Below are 25,104 nucleotides of genomic sequence, written 5' to 3'. Positions count from 1 at the left end.
GTCATATGTTGTCACCTCAGTTCCCATGAGGCAATTCTAAAACGACTCTAGCCTCACCCCAGAGAAATGCTGGTGGGTCTTGGACAGGTAGCTTGTCATATTCCCAGCATTTTTATACAAAAAAGCGAAAAGAAAAAGTGGGGAAGACTGCCTGGAAACTGACATGAGCCCAGCAGGAACGCTAAACCTTTTTGCCCTTCCCGCAAAAGCTACTACATTAACCACTAAAGTCTAATTGCTTGGTCTCTGTCTTCCTGTTCAAGTCAACAGAGGGAGCCTATTCATTTCTGCCCAGGGAGCCAGCAGAGAGAATCTGTCACAGGTATTCATAATCGCCCACTAATGCAAATTTCTTCTAACCGTGTTCTGGCTCAGTGGAGAAGATAAAAGCCTGCAGAAATACAATGCTTTGTGTCTAAACTGAGAGCCTAAATGAAGGGAATAGACAAAAACTGTCAAAAATATATTCTTCCTCCCTCACAGTGTGTTAGAGGGATATGGTTAGGATTCACTGTACATGCTTTTTTTTTTTTTTTAACAAACAGAAACAACTGGGAAAACCTTTAAATTTTATTTCAGTCAGGTGCAAAGACCGAGACTCTGTGTCAGACATCCTGGAGTAATGAGGAGAGGCAGGCCTATGCTGTCGACTTGTCTCCTTATATTCTACATTGTTTCCGTAAAATAGAGACATAGCTAATTCCTCTGAAAAAAGGTTTGTGTTAGAGTAAAACATTGCTTGGTGATTAAAGGACATGTTGGACCAACTAGAGCCTTAAAAAGGAAATTTGTATTTGAAAAAAGACAAACAAGGGTATTGTTTTCCTGGGTTAAAAAGTGCTTTTTTTTTTCCTTTTTTTTTTTTTTTTTTTGAAAAAAACTACGTTGCAAAGGTAAAATCTTGAGCAGCTTTAACAGCATATGCCTATCTGATCATTAAAGAGGTGACTAAAATGTGAAGTTATTAATAATTTTTATTGTTATTACATTATGTTGAATAATGTTATACCTATTTATTACAAATACGTATGGTGGGAAAAGGTGCACAGCCAACAGGCATAATCGCAGCCTTGAGAGGATCATGGAACAAGGATCCTCCAATAGTTGTAAGTTGTACAGGACGTGAACTGCAGCTAGAGCCAGTGCGTCAAAGAAATTAATCCAGGACACTGTGTATAACTGTTGCGTTCCTTGTATAAAGCCAGGAGGGGAGAGCCCTATCCAGTCCCTTTCGAAAAAAGGAACTGAATAGTTGCTCAGTGCCATATTCTTAAATCTTCCTTTTAGATTAAAAGATATTTTGCATGTCTGTTTGAAATTCAAGATCAAGAGTCTGAAGAAAAGTTTAAAGGTTGTTAATATAAACTGTTTTAAGTTGTGTGTGGTTTCCACTCATATGTGATGATTTCACGATCAATGTCATTTGCTGGTACGGGTAGAATTGTTATATAAACTGCAAAAATGATACCAAACTTATGAGTCTGGTTTGCCAACTGCCAACAATGCATAAAGTACCGATAGCTGCTTTAGTTTCCATAGTATCACTGTTTGACTGACCTGACCAAAGATCAAAAGAAAATCTCTGAGTTATTGACAGAAGGGACACCAAACCCATTCTGAATAATCTAAAATTTGCCATCAGCGCATCTGGGTATTGTTAAGACTTAAGCAGACACACAGGCTGATCCCCTCTATGCCATGATGCATTGATGCAGGTATATATAGACATGCTTCTAAGCAGGCTGACATCTCAGTATTGAACATCATTTTGCCAAATGGGTGTTATATTATTTATTTCTCTGGGAAACTGCATAAGCTTTCTATAGCTGTAAGTCATCATCATCAAAATGACAGGAAAAGGAATGCACAATATATTATATATATATATATATATATATATATATATATATATATATATATATATATATATATATATATATATATATTGCTAAGATATATATATTACATTATTTAATAGTATATGAGTTTCTATCCTTAAATTAAAATACTGCACATGTAAAGCAACAAAAGCTGTAAGAAATAATGATGCATTCAGGTATTTTGGTTTACACAACAAATTAGCTAACAAGCACTTGTAATTGAAGTGTTGGTATGTGAGTATTGAAGGAGTGTTTCTAATGTAGAAAAACCTCCCTTGGCAAACACAATTTAGCTGAAAAATGTCTGTATGATTATGCAAAGGGTACCTAAGGGGTAAGAAAAAAAAAAGAAGAATGAATTAATAAAACTATTAACACACGGTGGAGGAGATGATGGAGATGCACTCTCCTTAGCCACCTGTAAGCGCTCGGAAAAAGGGACTGACCCCGGGCAGAGCGTCTCTGCCAGGAGGGGTTAAGAACGGCCTGACAGGTTTGTTTTATGGCGCCATTAATATGATTCCACTAAATGCGTTCTGCGCCTTCTCAAGCGGCTCCCCTGGCCAGCAGAATCCAGCACCTAATAATAAAGCACTCAGCGATTAAAAGTGTGAATAAAATAACTTAAAGCTGAGCAAGCATGGCAGCTCCCACCACCCACATGCTCCCAAGAGATGGAAGAAGGGATCATAGCAGTAACAAAGGGACAGAGACACCTTCCATAAAAGTTCCCACTATTCTGTAAATTGATTAACAAGGGGTGGCCCTGATCTACGAACTGAAACCACCGACTGCCAGACTACAGAGCTGCCAAGCATTCTCATTTAAGACTATAGCCAACGAGCTGTAAAAATAGGCGTCACATCAGCACAACACAAATAAGGCTGTTGATGAGCCAAATAAGTGCAACGCCACAGCACATAGGGCCACATGACATTATGAGTAACAAAAATGTCCACTATATATTTTTTTTTTTTGCAGCATGAAAAAAAAACAAAAACAACCTTATCATTTTTAACGATGTACCCACCTAAAACACTAAAGATTTTATCTTGGCTCTGTCCTCGCTATTTCTCTTCAGTTGCAATCCACTTGGAAAGCTAAACAAAGCGAGAAGAGTGCCAGCCAGCATTATGAGGGTCAGTCATGGGGGCCATGGATGGTTGCCAGATTACGTGAACACGTACTGAAAGAGTTTAAGACTGACTAAAGGCTGCAGGGTTTGTGTCTGAATGTGTGTGGTTTGTGTTTTGCGAGAGCGTGAGCAAAACAGACTGAATTGGCTTTCAGTTTTTGCTTAGTGCAAACATAAAAATATCGGTTTGAACAAAAAAAAATAAGTAAATAGAATTAATATATCAAACATTCAATAAAATATAACCTGTTAAATTGCAGGGTTATAATGTAAATAGGAGTTAAAACAAACATAAAATCTAACAAAGCAATTCAGCTGCTAATATAATATAACATAAATTAGTAGTCAGTTGTGACTCAAGTAAAATAGGTTAAAAAATATATTCATTATTACAGCTAGCAGTGTAATATAAAGTATGTATTTATTGTTAAGATGTATTTTATATAAAGATCTGAACAAAAAAACTTTTATTTTAATAGCAGTTTTAAAATTGCTTATTCAAATGAATGTTAAATAAATTAGCAATTTTGATTTATGTAGATTACAGCTTAGAATCTAATATGCGATACTAAGTGGTTTATTACTCACTTGGTCAGTTTATATATCATTTTATAACTTTTTTCTTCAATCACTGGTAATTTGTTTTCTTGTAAGGAATGAATGGCAGATTGTTGCTTTTTTCTAGCCAGGGAAATGGTAGTGTACAGCAATATGTGGGGGAGGGGTATTGCAGCAATACTCTGTGCTTCATACAGCTGGATAGAACTGTGGTCACTGATGCCGTTTCTGACATCTCATTAAAATGATTTTTAACTGCAGGAGCAGTGTGGCAAAATATTTTCCTTTTTATGCCTCTAATGATAATAAAGACTACCATGACTGTTCCCATTTTCTTTGACAATATTTAAGTGATTCTAAAATAAAATAGTATACATTTGTTAGGCTTTAAAATATCAGAGCAGTAAAGGCACCAGCGAAAGCTCTGATCAGGTTTTATTTTCATGTTTGAGCTGAAACAGAGTCCGCATGAGAGGGTTGATGCTGGGGACAGGAGCGGCAGGCTTTAAAGTAGCTGTAAATGCAGAGCAATGAGACATGTAATTTGTGTTGAGCTCAGGCCAGTGTGGGGGGACAGGCTTTCAGGGGGTGTCGGAGTCAGAGGAAGCACAGATAAGATTTCTCTCCAGGGCAGGTACAGAGAGCATTTGTGTGCGAGCGTGTGTGTGTGGGCAGTCGCAGTGCTCGGAGCCAACGCTGAATAAATATTTCACATACGCTCAGCTCATGTCTTATCAACTGAAAGAGACGAACAAAAAGCGGAAGAGCAGGTGAAAAAGGGAGCCTTCATTGGAAACAGAGAGCCACTTCAGCCGCGCTGTTTTAAAGTGTGATGAGAATACTATTTGATCATGTTTAAGGAAAACGACTCTAACATTTAACAGCATCACATGTGCTACCGTATTCTCAACAAAAATGTGTGTTTTCATGCCGCAATCTATGAAACTTTAGATTTAACATATTTTTTCTTAAGTTACAGATAAAAGATTACTCCAAGAAAAATGACAGGGGAATTCTGCAGCTTCAAAGTGCTCCCACACAGCTTAGACCAACACTGATAGCTCTTTATTAAAGCACTGAGGAGGAGCAGCTGTGCAAGGCAAAGCATTAGCATTTGCTCACAGGCCCAGCTCTGGTTGTTGTCTCCCTCCCCGTCTGACACATGAGGAGCGCCAGTGGTGCGAGGCTGGAGCGGGGCAGTTGGTAAGGGCCCCCGTGGTGCCTGTCAGTGGTGGCTACACTGACCCCGCACTCCGGCACTGGCCACTAGTGTTTAATCCGTGTCGGGAGCGTTAACACTGAGCGACCTCCTGGGTGACAGATCTGCCATGCGAGCCTTTTCCCCTGAGGAGGTAGGGAGTAGGGCATAGGGAGGTGGCGGCGGGTTGGGGGGAGTGGCATGGTCTCTCCCTGTCAGCTCTGCTCACACACGTTAACGCGTTGGGGCCAAGACGGGCCTTGAAACAGCTACATAAACACACACACACACACAAGTGGACAGGTCGCTGCCTCAGCTGCACAAAGAGAGGTGTCCTCTGAGAGCGGGAAGGTGGCGAGTATGTTAAAGGCAGACATTATGATACGACGCACACAATGGGGTCAAACACAGAGCACAATTCGCCCCGGCTCAAAACAAGCTGAATACATAACAAGCGACAAGAGAATTACTCTCAATGGCAATATGTTTTCTTAATCATTCTCAAACAAATAGAAAAAGACATGATTATTACACATCACTAACTAATTTAGAGTGTTCACATTTTATGCTATAAACAAAGCTCCTATTTTGATCCATTTCAAATATAAGGGACACGAGGTGATTATCATTGATGTTGTATGAAAGATTTTAAAGTATTAGGGTTTAAAGCCAATAAACTTTTTCTTCACCCAGTATTTTTTAATTTAAAAGCCTTAGCAATGAGATAACTGAGAGTTTTGCTGTGACAAGAATTTCTTCAGCTGTATGGAGCATTAAGTACGGCTGTACGTCCTCTCGCTCCCATTATGCAGCAGACTGTCTGTCAGCAGGCTAAAAGAAGGTTCCTATACATGACCCTTACTTCACCATGACAGAGATCAGTCAGCTGTTTAAAATGTAGTCAGTGCTGTTCACCACTGCCAATAAATAAGAATATCTAAGCTACAAGTGATTTAAACTGCTATATTCAGCAGGTGTTTATTCCAGAGCTTATTTAAAACCTATGCCTATGCCATCAAACAAAAAAATAAATAAATAAATGTTTCAATTGACACTAGCATCCCATTTTAGATATTTTTAGCAAGTGATGGGTTTTCTGTTGCCATTTTTGATAGGTCATACGTTTTTTTCTAAATGTTTTTCTAATAATGCGATGAAAGTTTGGTACCTTTACTCAAAGTTAAGAGAGTTTACTAAATAAATGATCAGTGATAATCTGGTTTCTTCTAATTCCTTCTAAATAGTCATCAGAAAGTGAAATACTGGAAAATCTAAACCTCTATTTATTATTTCTCTAAAAACAAATCATTCTACGTACATATAAATGCACTGGAAACCCAACATGCACTTAAATTAGTATTTTGTTTTGCTGTAAAATTCAGGAACTAATTATGCTATCAAAGATAAATAGAGATAATCTTGTTATGCCATCATTTTCATAGTTTTCAACTACTACATCCTTATAAACATACAGCAGATTTTCCTCTGGTGTTTTATACTTCCTGTCCCATTTGTGGATACACACTGCTTCCAGCGAGCCTCAAGAGCTTTACATCTACTTGCAGAGAGCCTGTCAATAATACAGTTTTAAATCAAGATGAAATGTTGAGGTTTTTCACATATTCTCATTTAATAATTTATAGATTTCAGACCAAAAAACAAACAAACAAACAAAAAACACTAGAAAATTCTGCATTATCCTTTTCCCTCTGCTGGACACGTTCCCACTGCACAGCCTGTGAAAACTCCCACAGCCATGACAAAGAAGAGCATAACCCCCAGAGACTGAACGAACTCACTACTCTAAGGCCTTCAAACTTTTCCAAACAGAGAGAAAACAGACACAAAGCGGAAACAAGGAGACAATTCACAGGCTTGCTGTCCTCTTGCTGTTCTCACCGAAAGGCTCGACCACACTGCAATGCAGCAGACCACAAGACACAGATCCAACACTCAAAAAAACAAAAAAATTCTCAATTTCAGGCTGTGTTAACAAGGACTATTATGACAACTCTGACTATGGCCTTGAACTCAGCCTGGAGTCCTGTTCTGCCTAATAGACCCGACCGCAGGCGACTCTACACAGGTGGTCTCCGGAGACCTTTGCAGCCTGATCTGACCGTGTCCTGCCCTCATCTGGGGAGCCGGTGAGTCTTTCAGCGCTGCTGTAGCTGCCAGGCGTGTTTACAGCTGTGTGGCATCAAACATTCATCACATGTTATCTTAAAAGAGTATGATGTGAGACAATCAGCATTTCACAGGCTGTCAAATAGAGTCCAAACCACTTGCTACCTGGCAGTGTTAGACAAACACCCACAGAAGGGGTACAGGTTTCTCTTTAGTCTAATTCTTGACAGATGAGCTTTCAAATATGTTACAATATTAATTCTGACTTTAATATTTAAATCAGTCAATTGACAGGAAATCTCAAAATCAGCTTTTAAGTGCAAATGTTTCATTTTTCAGCTGGTTTTCACTTCATCAAAATTGTCCCAGTTCTGAGCAGATTAATTTGGCTGGCTAATACTCATTTACTGCGCTGCTCTTCATCTTTTAAGGGGGATAAGGAAGAAGAAACAATTGTCTCCTGTAGTGCACATAATGGAGGATTTCACTCCAAAGTTGTTCCCATGAATGGCTTCTCTTAGGGAGAAGTAACTGACCTGATCTCTTCACCGGCCTCTGGTTTGGCTTTTCCAGCAGTGCTGTAGCACCATCTACAGGCTGCGAGCCAGCAGGCAGCCGAGAACTCTGAGTGACCCCTTCCTGCAGTCACTGCTGATGTATAGCACATTTATCTCGCTCAGTCTTAGCGAAAAGCACATCTAAAAGGCAGTTATTTTATGTAGAGTTTTAGCTGTCACATTTTTCTCTCTCGCAGAGAAGGAAACATGTTGTTGTCAAAACCCTTGAAAAGTGCAGATCTTCAGCTCATTACTGCGGCATAAACAAGAGGAAGTAAAAAAAAAAAAAAAAAAGAAGAAGACGACCCAAGATTTCTTGTTAGTATTTCCATTCACTGATGAAAATGTTTACAAAGATTTGCCAAAACTTTGTTTAAATGTTTTCTTTCGGGTTTGTTTTTTCATTACATTACCTAATTAGAGATACCATTTTAGCACCACAGCCCACTGGTGAAAAATCAAGGCAGCTTTAAATAGTCAAGCCAGGAGACCTCCTGCTCTCACAAACAGCAAATATTTTCACTGCTAAACAAAAACACATCATAGCAGCATAAAACCAAATAAGAGCCAGCGTGCTAAATATACCTTTTCTTGCCTTGCATAAGACAATCCTCTTCAAATTCAAAGGTAAAACCCTTCACTTAGCTTAGACCACGGCAGCGATCCCTGACACAAAATGTGAATAACTTTCACCCCAACAACTATTTCATAATGCACGAAAGAATCAGCATAAACAGGGAGGCACTGTGTGATACAAGCTGTGAGGAGGTCAGAGGATTGGCCTGTGGGGCTGAGTAAAATAATGGCTATAAGTATTTCCTGGTAAAGCACTACTTCAGCTTCCCACAGTAGCCAGAGAAATAAAAAAGCAGTGGTAATGCATTACAGGATATATGTACACACACACACATATATATATATATATATATATATATATATATATATATGCATATATATAAAACATAGAGGAGTAGGACTGGCATGAAAGGCATGATTAATAATGTATAATAATGTATATTAAAGCTACACCACTGCAGAGTTTGCTGCTCCGAGGAGCCCCACACTGCCTGCCACTGTGGAAAAGAGCAGACACTGGTGGCATAATTACGCACATCTGAGAGGCAAGCAGAGGCCATCTGTCAATGTCTAAATCAGTTACCTTATTACCACTGCCTAAAGATATAAAGATAGGAGTGGGAGCCGCTTTCATTAGAGCGCACGGTGGCATGCTGCTTTAGACGGCTCCAAAACACCAACCTAATTGGAAATGATGACTCGGAGGAGGAGAAGCAACTGTGCGGTTGACGCCCTAGGAGTGGGCAGGGGCACGACTGTGGAAAAGTGGCACGGCACTGGGCATGTAATACCAGTCAGGCTAGACCTCGTTGATGCTCCTGCTGACTCGCAGGTGAATGCATACGTTCTACTACGATATTTACATGTGATTTGCATCTTTTACTATGCTTATTGGTAGTTGAGGATATGATAAATAATTGTTTAAGAACTTTGTACATAGTGAACTTTCAGTCTGCTCATGAGTGGCTGATGAATAACTGAGGCAGATTTACTCTGGGAAACGCTCACCAATCACCTTTGACATGTTGAGTAGTTAAAGCCCTCCTCATCACAGTAAAAGGCATACTCTCCTCTCTCACTACTGGAATTTTCTGCATTTCATCTGCTGTTTGCAGTTTAGCTTTAGGTTTTGGAAAGTCTCCAAATATCACAATATGATCAGAAAAACTCAGTTAAATAACAGAAGTTATACTCTTACTGTATTACTGTATAGACACAATTGATCTGTGTTAATTTAAACCTTTAAGTGATATATAAAGTAATTAAAAAGCCTTTATTCAGAACACTGTTAATCAATTACAGTAATTCACTTTATATAAAATAAAAATAAGTATTGTTTGTAGATATATAGCTAAAATATTGAACATATTCTTACTTCAGTTAATACTAGTTTATAAGTACTCATCAAGTCTTACTCAAAAAGGAGGATGGCCTTAAACTATATATTCCAAACGATAGATGACAATTTTTTTTAACACCCAGACTTGTTTCAAAACAGCCAAATTGAACTTTCTTTTCAGAAGGGAAAGTATACTAGCCCTCATTCAGCCAGCTGAATGGCAGGGCACAGCAACGGGAGGGCTGGGTTACCGTCTTCCTTAAATCCCACTAACTCCCACCAAAAGGTTCTCCGATGTCATTTAAATACTTGTTGGAAATAGAGGTTAATTTATTGTTATTCTTATTTAAATACAGGAAGTTAAACAAATATAGAAAACATCTGGTGAATTTAGAATTGTGTTTCCTTTTCTTGTTTTGCTCTTTCTCAAGTAACAGAAATATGGTTACGTTTTCTATTAGTGTTAATGGAAAAGAAAACTTATAAGACTGACTGATATATTTTTTAAACTAATATAGTTTCTTTCTCTATTATTTATTAGAATTAAAAAACCTGAGGGACCTGTTACACCAGATATTTGCCTTCATAAGCATGCAGCTTTAAGTTGCTAATAGTAATTATGGTTCCGCGATGGATGGTTCTCCTTACGTATCCAAGCCATAACTGACATTTTTAGGCCTAGATTTTTTTTTGTTCCCTTTCTCCAAATATCCTGAATTAGTCTTTCTTGTCAGACAGGTTAAAGTGCAGTGGTCTCCTTTCAAACAGCTGACAGGCAGTGTGCAACAACATAATGGGGGAGGGGGGGTGAGAGCTCTGCTTCACATAAGAGGAGAGAACTTTCATAATTCCGGGACTTTCTCTGGCAGCTCATTTAAAGGACGGCACGATGGAAATTGTTTGCGACCCAAAACCGTAACTTTTAAAAACCTCAATACCAATAATAGCCCCATGCCTACCAGGCACTCTCAATCCAACTCCACTATATTGATAATGATGAAAATAACATTTTTGAGTCTTTCTGTTCCTCTATTTGCATGGTGTATTCCTAAAACAGCAGGTGGAATGGGAGAGGAAATGAGAGATTATAGTGTTTTACAGCACTCGTACCTTGCCTGCGGAGGATCTAATTATAGGTGGAGAAAGAAGGCCCCATCCCGCCAACCCGTCACCTGTCCGACCGCAATCCAGCACCCGCACCCAAACCTGCCTGTCTGCCCCCCCCACACAACCTCTCTCTAAGCTGTCTTCCTCTTTGAGCTCCAACTTTCTTTTCCAGATAGTAGCCTGCCTCCCACACTCTATCCTTACACAATTGCTCGCATTGTTCTCCGTCTTCCTGTCTGTGTGTCTGCCTGTCTGTATGCTGTGCTGTTCTAAAGGCTGTGATACACTGAGCCCGGCCAGTGCCTGAGGGGATTTGCACCTCAGTATCAGTGAGCAGGGCTTATAGAATACACCAGGTATGAATTGCATGTCATCCTGAGACTGAGCAGACAGAAGAAAGGCAGTAAAAGGAGAGTTTCTTCACACACCCTGTCTGTGACCGCTTCCTCACCCTGACACTGGGCTGGCAGGGCTTTCATGGCAATTGTACTCTCTTAATCATGACATTAGATGCACTGTGCTCTGGGAGATTCACAAGGTGCTTTAAGATTATTTAAGCTTAGGACCTCAGATCACATATGCTCATTAAAACAGCTAAACAGAGACATTTAAACAAGGTTTAAACCTTAGAGGCAGACTGTCACTCCTCCAACAAAGGAAGCTCAGACGGTGATCCTTGTTACACCATCCCTTGAGTTATAAGGCTTTGCAAGGAGTCAGATGCACAAACGCCCAAACCCCACCCTTTCAAATATACTCTAATGTCATCAGCACCAAAGTAAAGCCAAGTGGGGTTTGATTCAAAGGATAAATCACATCCAATGCATGCGTATGGATAAAAAAAAAAGACATGAAACCTTGTTTTTTTCCATGGGAAAAAGACCAGCAGAGAGAAAATGGCTAAAGCATAGATTTGCCTCGCCGTCTAATTCACACGAAGTGAAAAGAGTTATCGCCAGGCTTCGGTGAAACGGGACAAAACTTGCTCGGCCCAAGGCTAGAAGACGGTTCATTAATGTGAGCCGATGGCTTACCAGAAAGGCTATTAGACTTCGTTGTGTGCTCTCCCATTGAAAACAGCTTTTAATGTACTGTAACGTGTACAGAACTGCTGTGCTGATTTTTCGCACCCGATATATATTCCTGGCAAGGATCTGAAAAAGAAATTATTGGAAGAAAACAGTCGTTAGGATTGTATTTTAATGGACATTATGCTGTGGATCTCAAAATTAGGTTAAATTAACTTTAGTGATTAAGATGGTCAAAAATTTAGCTTATCTGCAACTAGTGAATAATTCCATCCAAACATTATCAAGGCAAGTCAAGTTTATTTATATAGCACATTTCATTGGCAAGACAATTCAAGCAAGTTGTGAGATGTATTTATAGTTTTGGTTAAACTTGTTAATTTAAAAAACAAACAGGCAGATCACCTTCTTGTTGAACTTGGAGTTTTCCTCAATTAGTTTTGCCCCTTTTGGTTGGAAGGTTTTGACACCAGCTCCGACCTAGGACCAGAAAAAAAATCACTGTTTCAACTTGATATATATATATATATATATATATATATATATATATATATATATACACATACAAATATTTTTTTCAGCTTTTGTTGTCATTACAGTGTCACAAGTACAGAGAAGCAAAATTAATCTCGGTATTTCACCCATTCCCTTGGGGAGCAGAGGGTTGCCGGGGAGCAGTGTGAGGTTAAGGGTCTTGCTCGGGGACACAGAGTGGCAGTCTGTGGGAGTGGGGCTTGAACTCAGAAACTCTGGATTCCAAGCGCAATGCCCCAACCACCAGGCTACCAACTCCCCCATTACATCATAATATCTCACTACAATTAAGGACCATAAATCAATATCATGACAAATATACCACAGTCTTCCAGTAAAAGGTTGTGCAATAATATACGTGTTATAATTACTTATTCAAAAGAGAGAATGGTTATTTTTACTGCATGAAAATACAACACATTATAAACTCCTCAGGTGTAAAATTTAACCAACAGAACAGTTTTCTAAGGAAAAATGGCCTCTTAGGATCATTTATTTAGTCAAAGCAGATTCTTAATAGCTCCCTTATACATAAAAGCCAAAGAATTCTATGTTGTCAACAGAATAATATAATTATAATGCTTAGAGTTATGAAAAAATATAAAAAAAAAAATCAAAATTGTTAGAAAATATATAATTAAACTTTCAATCTTTCACTATAAAGCTTTCCCTCTAAAGGAATTGTTTTTGTTTTTTTTTATTAATCAATCATAGTTTTACATAACTTAGTTGACTCTTTGACACCAAGAAGAAACATGTTTGCATCCAGAAGGTTTATGATGAAGTTTGTCTGCATTAATTGTCATGTTTGTCGGCATTCTAACTTTAGGTTATGCAAAATCTTTCTTACTGTACAGTGGCACTGAGCTTAACCCAGTAGGTTAATTTGAGTTACGTGTCCTTCAGCATTTGCATATAGTTCAGTAGTAAGAAGGTAATAGTGAGACCATGAAGACATGAGATTTCCTGAGTCAGAAGGAAAGGTGCTACCCTTTATCCCTGAGCAGATCCCAAAATCTGTGGACGTGTTGCTCTGAAAAGCAACACGTCCACAGAGATCCCCGCTGGTTCCACAACAGATGAACCGGAAACAGATTGTTTCTGGTGCAAATAATGATTGCTGACCATGCAGGTGACCCCAAGAATGGTTATCCCTATCCCACCATCTAGAGTAATTTTACCACTTAGATTTTAGTATAAAAGTCCAGTATCAGGCCTCAAAGTCCCATTCCTCAATGAATATTCATTATTTTGTTCTAAAGTAGTTTCTAAGTTGGAATTTGAATGTTTATGCATCGTTTGCATTAGTCCCCCCTTTTGTTGATAAAACAAAACAAAAATTATAAGTGAAATTTTTTTTTAATTTCTGCTTTTTACTTAAAGGTACAGTGGAGCATTTTCTTTTTAAAAATAAGTGGTCCTCCAAATTCTGGTGATATGTTTACGTAAGGCCGTCCTACGTGGTCGTCCCCATTTTCACTTACCAGTGGTGAGTCTGACATAGTGGAAAAATTGAAAATCTTCCTTTGATACAAAGATGTATGTATGAGCGATACAAAGACCAACTTTGTATCGCTCATACAAGAAATGGGCCCGGCGCATGCTCTCATAAGCGTTTAATAGGCATTCTGTCTTGGGAGCGGTGAATGTGTTGTGAATGTGCATTTTTTATTTTAAAGTTTTGAAAAATTTGTGAAAATCCTCCACTATACCTTTGAGCATTAATTTAAAATAAGTTTTAAATCCTCAACAATATACTGTAGAGCCACCTCCCTTCTTATTTAGCTTGATAATGATAATTATCTAGAAGGGACAGCTTTGTTGTAAGATTGATTTCAATTAATTATAAACGGATTTAATTCCATATACCAATGATTTTATTTATCTTTTGTCTTCCCTACGCATTCTGTAATACTTTTTTTTTTTCAATAACTTATATTCATACTTCTTATTCTTAAACTTCAACTAAAGATAAATGTAATTAATTTAATAGCACCTATCAATTTCGTACTGCAGGGAGTATTATATTTGTCTGTCATTCAGTTATTTATAACATAACACAAGTAATCCAGCAAATATACTGTAAGCAGGTCCATTAGTCTGTCCATCTGCTCTAGTAGACAGCCTGCAGTTCCTGCTTAACAAAAATGCTCCTGGCCGGCTAACTGGAGGGTTAAAAAAGAATGACATATTTGGAGTAATTGGTGACACTTCCTTAGTCTCTGCATGACAACTGAGCATTTTTTTGCAATATGCAGGAATAGATACGGACAGGGCAGAACTGCCTAACTCGATATTCATCATGCAGAGGAAGTCGTAGTTACAGCACTTTGGCTTAAATCTGATTCAATTAAAAATAAATAGTCAAAAGAACAGTAGGACAGACAATAAAAACCATTACTTTTAAAAACATTGTGATTTCTTTGAAACTGTAACTAGCCTTTGCAAATTTAAACACATTCAATAAAGTCCTTACTTTGTTAAAAATAACCTCCAGCACCAGTGTGATGGTTCCTTTAGCAGTTCTTCCCAGGTCTTCTTTCTTCAGGAGCAGACAGATCTGCTGACCGTTTTGAACCTAAAAGAATTTTCAAATACAGGTAATGGTTAGTAGAGAGATTTTCTTTTTTTTTTATGTAGAAAATTTCAAAAACTTACCGTCAGTAAAGGGATTGCTAGTTTTCCCAAAAGGTTTGGGGATTTGTCACCGTTTTCATCAAAGACATTCACCTCCACTACATCATGAATGTCCTTTATAGGGCTTTAAAAACACAGATTAATATACATGAACTAAAAACGCAGCTTACTGGATTTACTTAGGTCATCTTACAATGTAAAGGTCTTGTTCCACTCCGGATTGACTGTCCTGTAAACAGTGTGAGTTTGAAGTTTGCAGTTTCCTAGTTCGATAACACAGAAGGAGTTGGTTTTTCCTGTGGACATAAAAATACATTTCATTGTATAATGTAAAAATGAGGCCATTAATATGAGTACAGTAAATGAAAAAAAAAACTAAATGGGTTATTACCATTGATGTCTGTGGCTGGAAGATCATTTGCTTTCAGCACGCTGACCTGAAGGAACCCAACATCTTGCAAACATTTGTGGGAGTTTTTCAAACTCTGAAAAAATAGTGAGACATAAATAAAAGAAGACGGAAAATAGGTAATATGTTTCTTTTTAAAGGAGGTGTCATCGCTGCTTAAGGTCAATATTAAAAAGGTAAAAACATACAAATCTTTCAATCACTGCATCTTTCTCATCTTGATTGGATAAGGTGGGGTTATCAGCGTCAGTGATGGAGACACCCCAACAGGGTCTGAGGGTGACCAGGAAGACCAGCTTGCCTTTGCCAGGATCCAACACGTGAGTGTAGAGCTGCCTTTCATTTAAATGAAGCCTCAGCACATCAACCTCAAACCTGAAGCACAACAGGAAATATAGGATGGAAAACAGCAGGAAGCAGGTAAGCTGTTAAACAGTGAAAAGTTGCTGAAGGATAAATCGCTTGAAACACCAGACTCGGGCATCAATGCTTAAAATGGTCCACAAAGATAAATGTGTTGATTTTGAAAGCTTCAGTTCCAATTTCTAGTGAATCAAGAGATTTGTTTGGGGATTTGGCCCTTTAAAGTGGCCAGGGGAAATTTGGTCAGAGTACAATAGCTTTGAGACTTAACAAACTGGCACCTAATGAGGCTTAAAGAAGGTTTGGGTTTAGGGGGCAGATGCAAAAAGCTATCTTTGTGTGCTGTAACTTGTGTCTTACTACTTTGTATTATCATCTCTGAAAAACAGTGTTTTTCCCACAATGGGTTATATAACCCTTTGTATTTTTGACTAAATTTTTACATTTGAGAATTTTCATTTTTATGCCCTTCACAAACTCCTAACAAAGTAGAACTAGTGCAAAATTACCAGGATCAACGAGGCAATACTCACATTCCCCATGATTCTGTCCCTTTCCGCCCTCTCTTTGAGAGCACCTCCACCTGCAGAGGTTCCTGGTTGTCTTGAAATTGATTGAAGTCAAACTGCTCTCTCCATTGGGGATTCGGTTGAATGCAAAGGTTCTAAAGCAAGGCAAAGACCCATTTTTAGCGCATACAATAACAAATCATGCAGATGTATACACTTTGATGGCATGCCTGGTTTAATGCTTTATTACACCAAGTTATCTCCCTTTTGACACAGGGACAAAGTCTTTGTTCAGCCTAAACCGAATAAAGCAAGAGAAAGAAGGGGTGTGTGTGTGTGCGTGTGTATTGAGTTGTGAGCGCTTGTACGGGTACACCTCGGTTGCCACTCTGGGATTGTAAACACTGACAGCTTCCAATTAGAATCAGCTTTGTTCAACAAACAAACAAGCAGAGAGGAAAGCGGAGTGGTTTACAAAGAAATGACATGGCAACATGAGACGAGTACACCGTAGAATTGTCTTGGGGGGGTAGGGGGTGGGAGGGTCGGTGGTAGGGTGGCAACAACAAACACAGGTAAGACGAATAGGGCATGCTGGGTATGTAAATGAAGGCAATGAAGCCCAGCACTTTGTAGCACACTGCGAAGTGAGTGGCAGCCGTGCCCGGTCTAATGAGCTCCCTCTGCAATGGCCCAGTGAGCCAAGGTGGAGGTGAGTCACTGATGGGCACCTGCTGAGGAAGAGGAGCTGGGAAGTATAGAGAAGAGAAAAGCTAGAGAAGTAAAAGAAAAAGGGGGAGGATGGTGGAAGGAGAAAAATAATAAAATAAAAAAACAACAGGCAAACCTTGCTTTTGTATTTCTGATCACCGAGGCGAAAGCGGACATAGACGTCACCCTGGCCATACTGTGGCAGGTCTTGTCCCTCCACCAGGGTGATGTGAAATACACCGGACCACACTTGGTTCTTCAGATTATTCTTTGGTAGGTCCGATGTGCGTGGAGTTTGGTTCTGGTTTTGCTGCTGTTGGTCAAAGATAACACATGTGTAAAAAGCCTTGAAATAAATATCCTTTTGTAGCATGTTTTTATTATAGGTTTAAGAGAGCCCAACCTATCTTAATACATTTATTCACTGTAGGAAAACCAGTTAATGCTTAACATCATATCAGGAACTATGACAGGGCAACAAGCTTTAGAAAGCAGCAGATTACTTATCGCAGGATTCCTCAATTTCAGCCTTGGAGATCAAGTTTCTCTGCTTCAACAAACCAGAGTCAGATATTCAGGCCATTAGAAGGACTCTAGAGAACTTGGCTGCATAGTGAGGAGGAAACTCAGGCATTCGATTCAGGTGTGTGGAAGGAGAGACACATCTGAAAGGTGCATGACACTGGACCTTGAGGACTGGAATTGAGGAACCCTGACTTGGAGTGCTTGGTTTAACAAATAAATGGATCAAATTTTGAAAACAAAATTCCTTGTATGAACTAGCAACAAAACCCAGAACTCTAATTGGTGCTTAAAACATTTTCAAGGCTAACCTAAGAATAAACCATTGTAAAACTCAAAAAAGAAACAGCAGCTTAAAATGCGCTTTCACCAAAAGATTTACACAACAGACAGACATGTTGGCTCCTCATCCTTTCTCAAATATATGCCTAATTTTTGATTATTTTGTGCTTTTCATAAGTAAATAAATCTATATAATGTCATACGAAAATATAATGAAGTTTCATAGAGATAAGAGAATTTGAATGCAAAAATAGTCTGCAGAAAAATATACAAAGGAGCATAAAAAGCAGCTGCAGGCAAAATGCTAACGTTACAAACACAAAAGTGCCAGTTTCTCCAAAACACAAACTCATTGCCTAATTACCTTTATAAAATGTATTTCACAAAATGACCTGTGGCTTAGTTTCTGACAACTATACAATGATGCAGAAAAATGTATCATTGCTGCTCTTTAACAAAACAATTAAATCGCCAAACTATAACATTTTCTCCTGCTTTAAAACAACGAACATCAAAAAGTATGTTATAGACCATCAAAAAAAGTATTTATTGCAGTACAAGTAGTTGTTTGCTGTTTAGCAATACCTAAACTTAGTTCTAGGACAAACATATCAAAAGATGTAAACTATGCTAAGAAGTCATTTGCAAATCATCTGTTCCACAGGGGTATAAAACAACACAGATGCTAATTGCCCTTAGCCACTGGTAAAAAGGCAGGTTGGGACCGATAGCTATGTGGCACCACACACATTGAGAAATAGAGAAGTAAAAGTTTAAATGTAAGTTAAACTTTAGAGCTCATCTTGACCTCACCAAGTCTCTCATAACACATCTACATAACGAATCGTGGTTTGAGAGTGATCTAATAAAATCTTTTCCCAAACTTCTATCAGGAAAAAATAAATAAATAATCAAAACTATTTATTTTTAAGAGTGAATATTTATTTTGTTGGATTTGGCACAATACAGAGAAAGAATATGAGGGAAAGCCCTTCTTGCTCAGTGTTAAGCCTGATGATCTCTGGTCAAGTTTTTCTAGCCAGCCTTATTAGGAAGCAGAGCATCATATTTCTCCATTTCAAAACTTAAAACTTTTTTTTTTTTTTTTTGATTTTCAAAAATGATAATGATCTAACTGAAATAGTTAAATAATCAGAAAGTGTTCAATACAAAAAATAGTTCTTTCATGTTACAGATTTTTCACATCTTTAATAAATGTGTCTTAGAGGGTATTTCATTTATTTACTTATTCATACATCCTACTGCTTTAAAACAACACCCTATCGTGTCAACTGTGTGCATGAAAGTAGGACAAAGGTTTACATTATACAGGGCTAGCTCTATTGGAGCACATTAGCACATCTCTACTGACAAGCAAGGCACACACCATGGAGGCTCCTGGAAAGGCAGGAAGAGAGGACCGTCAGCAAACAGCCAGATGTCCCTGGCTGTGACAGTCCCACTCATCACTGCCTCCCAGACTGAGTGTGGGGAGGCAGGACACTTGGCATACTGCAGCAGAGACAGCAGGCAGCCGTGAGTAATGACGCTAACCGCACAGCTCTCTCATCAGCAAATTATGCATACATGCAGTATGTATGGACGGCATTAGAGTCCACTGCAAACTGACCAAGATATCCGCTTTAAATTAATAACAGGGTCAAAACACTTTTCTACATTTTGTAAGTCCACAACATATAGAAAAGGCAAATTTTCGTATAAAAATGGATGGATGAATGGATGGATGCTGCAATACTAAAAAATTGTTTTCAGAAGCATCAGCAAATAAATAAACTAATAGACAAAACAGCGATGACTGTTTTTGCTGTGTGAAGCAGAGGAAGCAGAGAGGAAGAGAGGCCTTGATGTGTTTCCATGTTGGAGTTCCCGTGAGGCCGTGCGGTGATAGGCCAGGGCTGTAAAAACAAACAGCACAGAGGTTGTGTAGAGCTGACTGTAATTAAAGAGCAGGAGCGTAATCTGCTCCAGCCTCTTTGATTGCCTCACTCCTTCGGCTGTCCGGGCGACGCCGCTTCAAACGGCCTTGCTGCAACTCCCCCTGCCACTCAGGGGGGGCCGCTCCTCATCGCTATGGGGTCATAACCCACATTGCCACCCAATCCGGAGGGGATCAAAGCATATCTCAGGGACCTGAATTAACATGGAATACCACAGGCACAGCCCTATAAATATCAGCCCCTTCAAAAGAAGAGGAACAAGAGGGAGTAGAGGGAGCGATATAAAACAGGCCTCAGCCAAGTCATCCCGAGTGTTTATCTTGGACACATTTCTATCTCAGCGGCCAATAAAACAATTCCACTTAACTATAAGTGGCCCCTAAAGAGAATCTATTCCTGGTCCTAAAAGGGTTGCACGATTGCTTCCATATGGTGGGACAGCATGGGGACAAGTATGATGAGCTCAGACCCTGGTCCATTTGGCTGGTACCTCAGCACTGTCCGTCCACAGCTGTGATATTACATTCTAACATCTGGGTTATTGCCCACCATGCCTGGGAATTATCAGCCCTGCCGATCTTAGGCATCCCACACTGGCAACGTGCCTCGAACAGTCTGAGCACACCACCACCCACCCTTCGCTTCTCCGCTTCTCCCACACGCCCCCTCCTGTTTGAAACACTATCACACAGCAGAGTTTTAGTCAGGCACTTGCCATTCCCGGTCTCTGTGGTATCACAGAGGGAGAAAACGATGTTCCAAAGCAAGGGGAGCTGAGCTGTAAGACCAAAAAAGGTGTTAAACGCAAAAAAAAAAAAAAAAGATACTGTAGGTTTCTCAAAGAGGAAAAAAAAAAATTGGGAGAGGGAAAAACAAAAAAAGCATCGTTACATTCTTAAATTAGCAGTCTGATTTAAGCAGGCAGAACATTGTGTATAGTCCCACTGCACATTTCTGCCTCCCTTTGAGTATCTTTAACCATCTGTAACGGATAACCGACAACGCTGAAGGAAAATGGCATTCATTTCTTTGTCATCTCATTTCAAATTGAGATTGTCTGCTGGACCATCAAGAGACTGAACAGTGGCAGATGTAGTGACAGCATAGGTGTGAAGATAAACCCACTCGCTGCAGAGCGAGTCCCAAGCAGCAACCCTCCAATTTCACTCTGAATGTAATTACAGCCGCAGCATAGCAGAAAACACTTCAGGGGGAAATGAAACTTTGTTTACTACTAAACAAAATACTCCAATGGTATAATTATTATTGTGTTTTTTTTGTTTTTTTTACAAATTGACAATTTCACAGTAAAAAATTCTGGTTTGGATATATTGAGATTCTGTTACATTTCTAAAACACTTATATAGAAAATATGAATTATGAAAGAAGTTAATCAAACATCTTCTGAAAGCTCTGGCTGTCCTGGGGTTACACACAAAAGGGATCCACAACATACCCATAATTCTTTGTTTTGCTATTTCACAGTGAGCTAGTGCCCCCTAGTGGTGTTTTTGTTTGAAAAAATAACTTATATCAAAGAAAATTTTCAATTAATGAATGCTACAATGATTGCATTCTGGATATATATATGTTTTTTTTTGCATAAAAAAATATAGATATGCAAGTACTTACTTTCTTTTTTGGACGGAATCTCTAAAATGAAAAGAAAAGCATTCATTAGTAAGAGAATATGCTCTGAGAGTAAACGGGTTAAAATAACAGATGTGTTACATACAGGGCCTCTTTTCACTGTGGCATCTCGGAACATCAAGCGGACTTCGACAATGATGACTCCCATGTCGGATTCTTTGCTCTTAGGGTCCTCAAGCCGCAGCTCCAGCTCATGTGTTCTAGCGGAGGACAGTATTAAATCCAGTGGTCACTAATGGATTTTAATTGAATCGTGAAATGCATCGAAAGTGTGTTTATCAAGTACTCACTTGTGCAACTCAAGGTTTCTCAGAGAAATAGAGGCAGAACCCATGAAGTCATCAGCTGTGAGATTTTTATCGTAGACCTGCAGCAATATAATTTATTAAATATAGTCTCCAAAAATTTCTAATGTTACCAGCTTTAACTTTTCTTCAACTAATTAGGGAAACTATTCTAATGTTCTTTAAGTGTTGAATGAATGAACCCTACCCGAAGTTCCACATCGTGGTCTTTGTCTCGAAGAGGATGAGAGAAGGACTCGTTCCATCGTGGATTGAGGTCCTTGTAAACCACTTTACTTTTATAGAACTGCTTTCCTTCAAGTTTGAACTTCACATAAGGATCACTTGTAGCTGAAATTAATAATATTACAACAAAACTCATTATGGCATTGAGAAATGATTTCATAATCTCCGATTTAATAATACAAGAGATTTTACTAAAGCAAACATTATTAAGCATGTGCATTCACTGTGTGTAGGGAAATACACCCCCTTCCCCCATGATAATTATGTGAGCACTGTCATTTTGTGTGCAGGACGTGTACCCCACACATGGCGAAACCAGGAAAGTAGCCGTTTAATTGTCAAAAGAGTAGAAACACTCGCCAGCATGAGGCGACCAGAACCCCAAAATCGAGAAGCAACCAGTGTTAATCTCCCAAGCCTGTTAAGAAAGTCCGTCTGGGAGCGGGGTGGGGGTATCGGACTTCTTTGTTTCTGCAATTGCACGCAGATTGGCCAAAAAAATGAAAGCCAGCCCCATGCCTTCATTTGTATAGAGGGGGAATAAAGGGGTGCTTGAGAGAGCCTGCGGGGAGGCTTGAATCACATGACAAAGGCCCTGTGGGGATGGGCTGTCAGGCCTGTCAGCTCCCCACTCCAAATGAACATCTCGCAAAGGCAGGCAGGACCCACAGCAGCTCCACCCTGCCAGTCCGTGACAGGGAAACCTCCAGGCAACTTGACAGGAGGAGAATGTGGCAGCTAGCACGGTGAAAAAGCTCTGGCATCAGTGAGAATGGTGACGATGGAAATTAATGGGGGAATGAAAAGAAAAAGAGTGGAGAACAAAAACCCCAAGGAGTGGGGGGCTGGTGGTGTGAGTCCCTTTCAGAATATGCAATGATGAAGTATGCCATTGGTGGCCCTTTGGCACAGTGCTGATTGTTGGGCAAACAGTGCGGAGGCAGGGGGCGTGTATGGGCATTGCATCATCATTGTGCCATCTTGTCATGAAGTGTAAGATCTCAACTAACATGAGACACTGCACTTTGAGGGTCTTCCTTTACCCACCATGATGAAAAAATAAAATAATTCAACAGTGACACAGTTTATGGTAAACAGAGGACAAGACTGAAGGTTATGACTACTAATGAATTGATGCTGATTCAGTAAAATTTCACTCATTAAATAATTCTACCAGTATTAAAAGAGAAGTTTCTCTTTTCGTTGAAATATTTCCCCGAAATATTTCAGCAAATTATTCTTCAGGTCACACAACTATTATCTGCTCATAGTCCTGTAGTTTCATTTTAAACCACTAGAGGAGGATGTTGCTTAAAAAGTAAAAAATAAATAAATAAATCACATACAAAGTTTCTCGGAATTTCCTCCCTTGGAGTTTAAAGATTTATCTAAATAAAATATTTTTGAGAGATAATTTCAAAAACCACACATTGGCTCACTTAAAAGATTCCCTTTTAAATTTTATATGATTATCTGGATTTTTTTTTTCTTTATCATGCACTATGGTTGTAGAATAATTAAAAACAAAATAAGAATAGACTATAACTCTAAGAGAAAAAAATGATAAAGGCCATTAATGTGATAAAAGTGGATTTAATTTGTGTAACACTGATGTTGGCAAGGCTGCTTTTATTAAAAAAAGAAAAAAGTATGTTTTTTTACCACAATACTTTTGAATCAAATAAATACAAATAAACAAATAGAAAATCTTATTTTCATTTGTTGCATTCAATTGTTGAAAAAAGTATTGGATGATATTTAAATTCTTTCAGTTGTAAATGAAAGAAAATCAAGGTAGTAATGTAACTTTTAAAAAGGGAAATATTTTAAGTGTGTTTGTTTTTTGTTTTTTTTCTCTCAAATCATTTTATCAAAATGTTACATGATTATCAGGATTTTCTTTCATTTACTTATGACTTTACTTACTTAATGAATTTAAATATCATCCAATACTCGGTTTATTTCAACAATTGAATGCAACAAATGAAAAAAAGATTTTCTAGGTGTTTATTTGATTCAAAAGTTACGACAAACTTTTTTTTTATAAAAAGGAACCTTGCCAACATCAGTGTTACACAAATTAAATCCACTTTTATCACATTACTGGGTGTTATTATTTTTTACTTTGAGAGTTTTAGTCAATTCTTATTTTGTTTTAAATAATTCTACAACCATAGTGCACGATAAAGAAAAGAAAATGTCATGCCACGCTGTCAAAACCCAGAGAGTAGTTATATCTATTCATTGCACACACACACACACAAATATATAAATAACTGAACTGTTTTAATATCTAAATCCTAATGGTCACAACAGAGAAAAGTAAAATATCCACTTTCTCAAAAAATGTGAAAAAAGACCATTAAAAAGGATATTCAATATAAAAACTCAAGGCTGTGAGGAGTTTGGTGAGGGATTTGAGAAAGAATATTGGTTGGCCTCAAAGACATTAGGGTAAACTGTCCAAAGGATGGGAGCCGTGCTTCACTGACTCTTTACACAGTAGGGCTGGACAGCAGCCAATCAAGGACATTGTCAGATGGTGGAAAAAAACATTTTGAGGTTTTCCCTAAACCTGCTACTAAGCCTTTCCTAGTCGACATGGTGTTTTAACATCCAGACTCAATGACAAGCTTACATGCCCAAAATTTCCAAGATCTGATTTAGAACATTTTTGAGCTGATCAGGCCTTCAATCAAGATATCAATCAAGACACCTGTGTCCATGTAAATGTAGCTACAGAGGTTGTCAAAACCTCTGTGGTGCCAAGGCTTGAAGAGAAGGTGAGAGCCCCCCTGGGAACCTAAGGTAGTGTCAGGCTGATGTTGCTGACAAGCCTCTCCGCCAATCAGGGACTAACCTGGCCAGGCAGAATCATTTTAACCTTGTACATGCCAGATTAGTCTGAAAGGACAAGTTAGCGCCAGATTTAGAAGGTGAGAATAACATAATAGTGTTAGCAAAAATAGTGTAGAACCATTCATAACTGCAAATGAGAGGCAAAACCAGCAAATTCTTGTTGCAATTTTAAAAATATAGAAAGCTGGTTTAATAAAAGGGCATCATTAAAACATTGCTCTGTTGTGGCAGCAATCTTGACTGTTATGGTTACAGGAAACTGCTGCATTGTGGGCCCACCGCCAGTGTTGATTGATTCGGTCTGATTTAGACCAGAGAGTATTGAACCTTACTGGCCCGGCTAACTGAAGGCAGTGCCAGTGGCTCACTGGGGTGGTGGAAGTCAGTTCTAGAGTTCTCTGCTAACCTGAAACGCCTCAGGTTTCCCCCAGAGTAGCAGAAGGAAGTATTTGGGGAGAAGTCTGGACAACTCCACTAAGACTGCTGCGCCCACGACACAGTCTTGAGTAAACCGAAAGATGACGTATGCAACATTGCATCATAGCCGGGTGTTAAAGATTTTGCTATCCTGTGAGTTTGCCAGGTTTTAAGGAAGCCTGGGCTTCCTTAAGAGTAGCCTTCCTGTTGTCATCATT

The 25,104-nt window shown here is 38.8% G+C and overlaps 1 protein-coding gene across 1 annotated transcript in view; it reads right to left on the bottom strand.

The window, feature by feature from the left end:
* LOC107087252 (multiple C2 and transmembrane domain-containing protein 2-like) overlaps window positions 1-25,104 on the bottom strand; it is a 50,940-nt gene that overhangs the window by 20,983 nt on the left and 4,853 nt on the right. The window contains exons 5-17 of the mRNA XM_015378725.1: window positions 21,573-21,715; window positions 21,371-21,447; window positions 21,166-21,280; window positions 21,063-21,083; window positions 16,805-16,981; window positions 15,982-16,112; window positions 15,274-15,460; window positions 15,068-15,161; window positions 14,870-14,972; window positions 14,698-14,800; window positions 14,516-14,617; window positions 11,911-11,985; window positions 11,512-11,631 (exon numbers count right to left, since the gene is read on the bottom strand). Coding sequence (XP_015234211.1) covers window positions 11,512-11,631; window positions 11,911-11,985; window positions 14,516-14,617; window positions 14,698-14,800; window positions 14,870-14,972; window positions 15,068-15,161; window positions 15,274-15,460; window positions 15,982-16,112; window positions 16,805-16,981; window positions 21,063-21,083; window positions 21,166-21,280; window positions 21,371-21,447; window positions 21,573-21,715 — 1,448 coding nt within the window. The remainder of the gene's footprint in view (window positions 1-11,511; window positions 11,632-11,910; window positions 11,986-14,515; window positions 14,618-14,697; window positions 14,801-14,869; window positions 14,973-15,067; window positions 15,162-15,273; window positions 15,461-15,981; window positions 16,113-16,804; window positions 16,982-21,062; window positions 21,084-21,165; window positions 21,281-21,370; window positions 21,448-21,572; window positions 21,716-25,104) is intronic.

This window comes from Cyprinodon variegatus, unplaced genomic scaffold (genome assembly GCF_000732505.1).
Source record: "Cyprinodon variegatus isolate N-32 unplaced genomic scaffold, C_variegatus-1.0 Scaffold177, whole genome shotgun sequence".
NCBI lineage: Eukaryota > Metazoa > Chordata > Actinopteri > Cyprinodontiformes > Cyprinodontidae > Cyprinodon > Cyprinodon variegatus.
The sequence above is the reverse complement of the archived record's forward strand: the minus strand, read 5'-3'. Positions and strand labels throughout refer to the sequence as shown.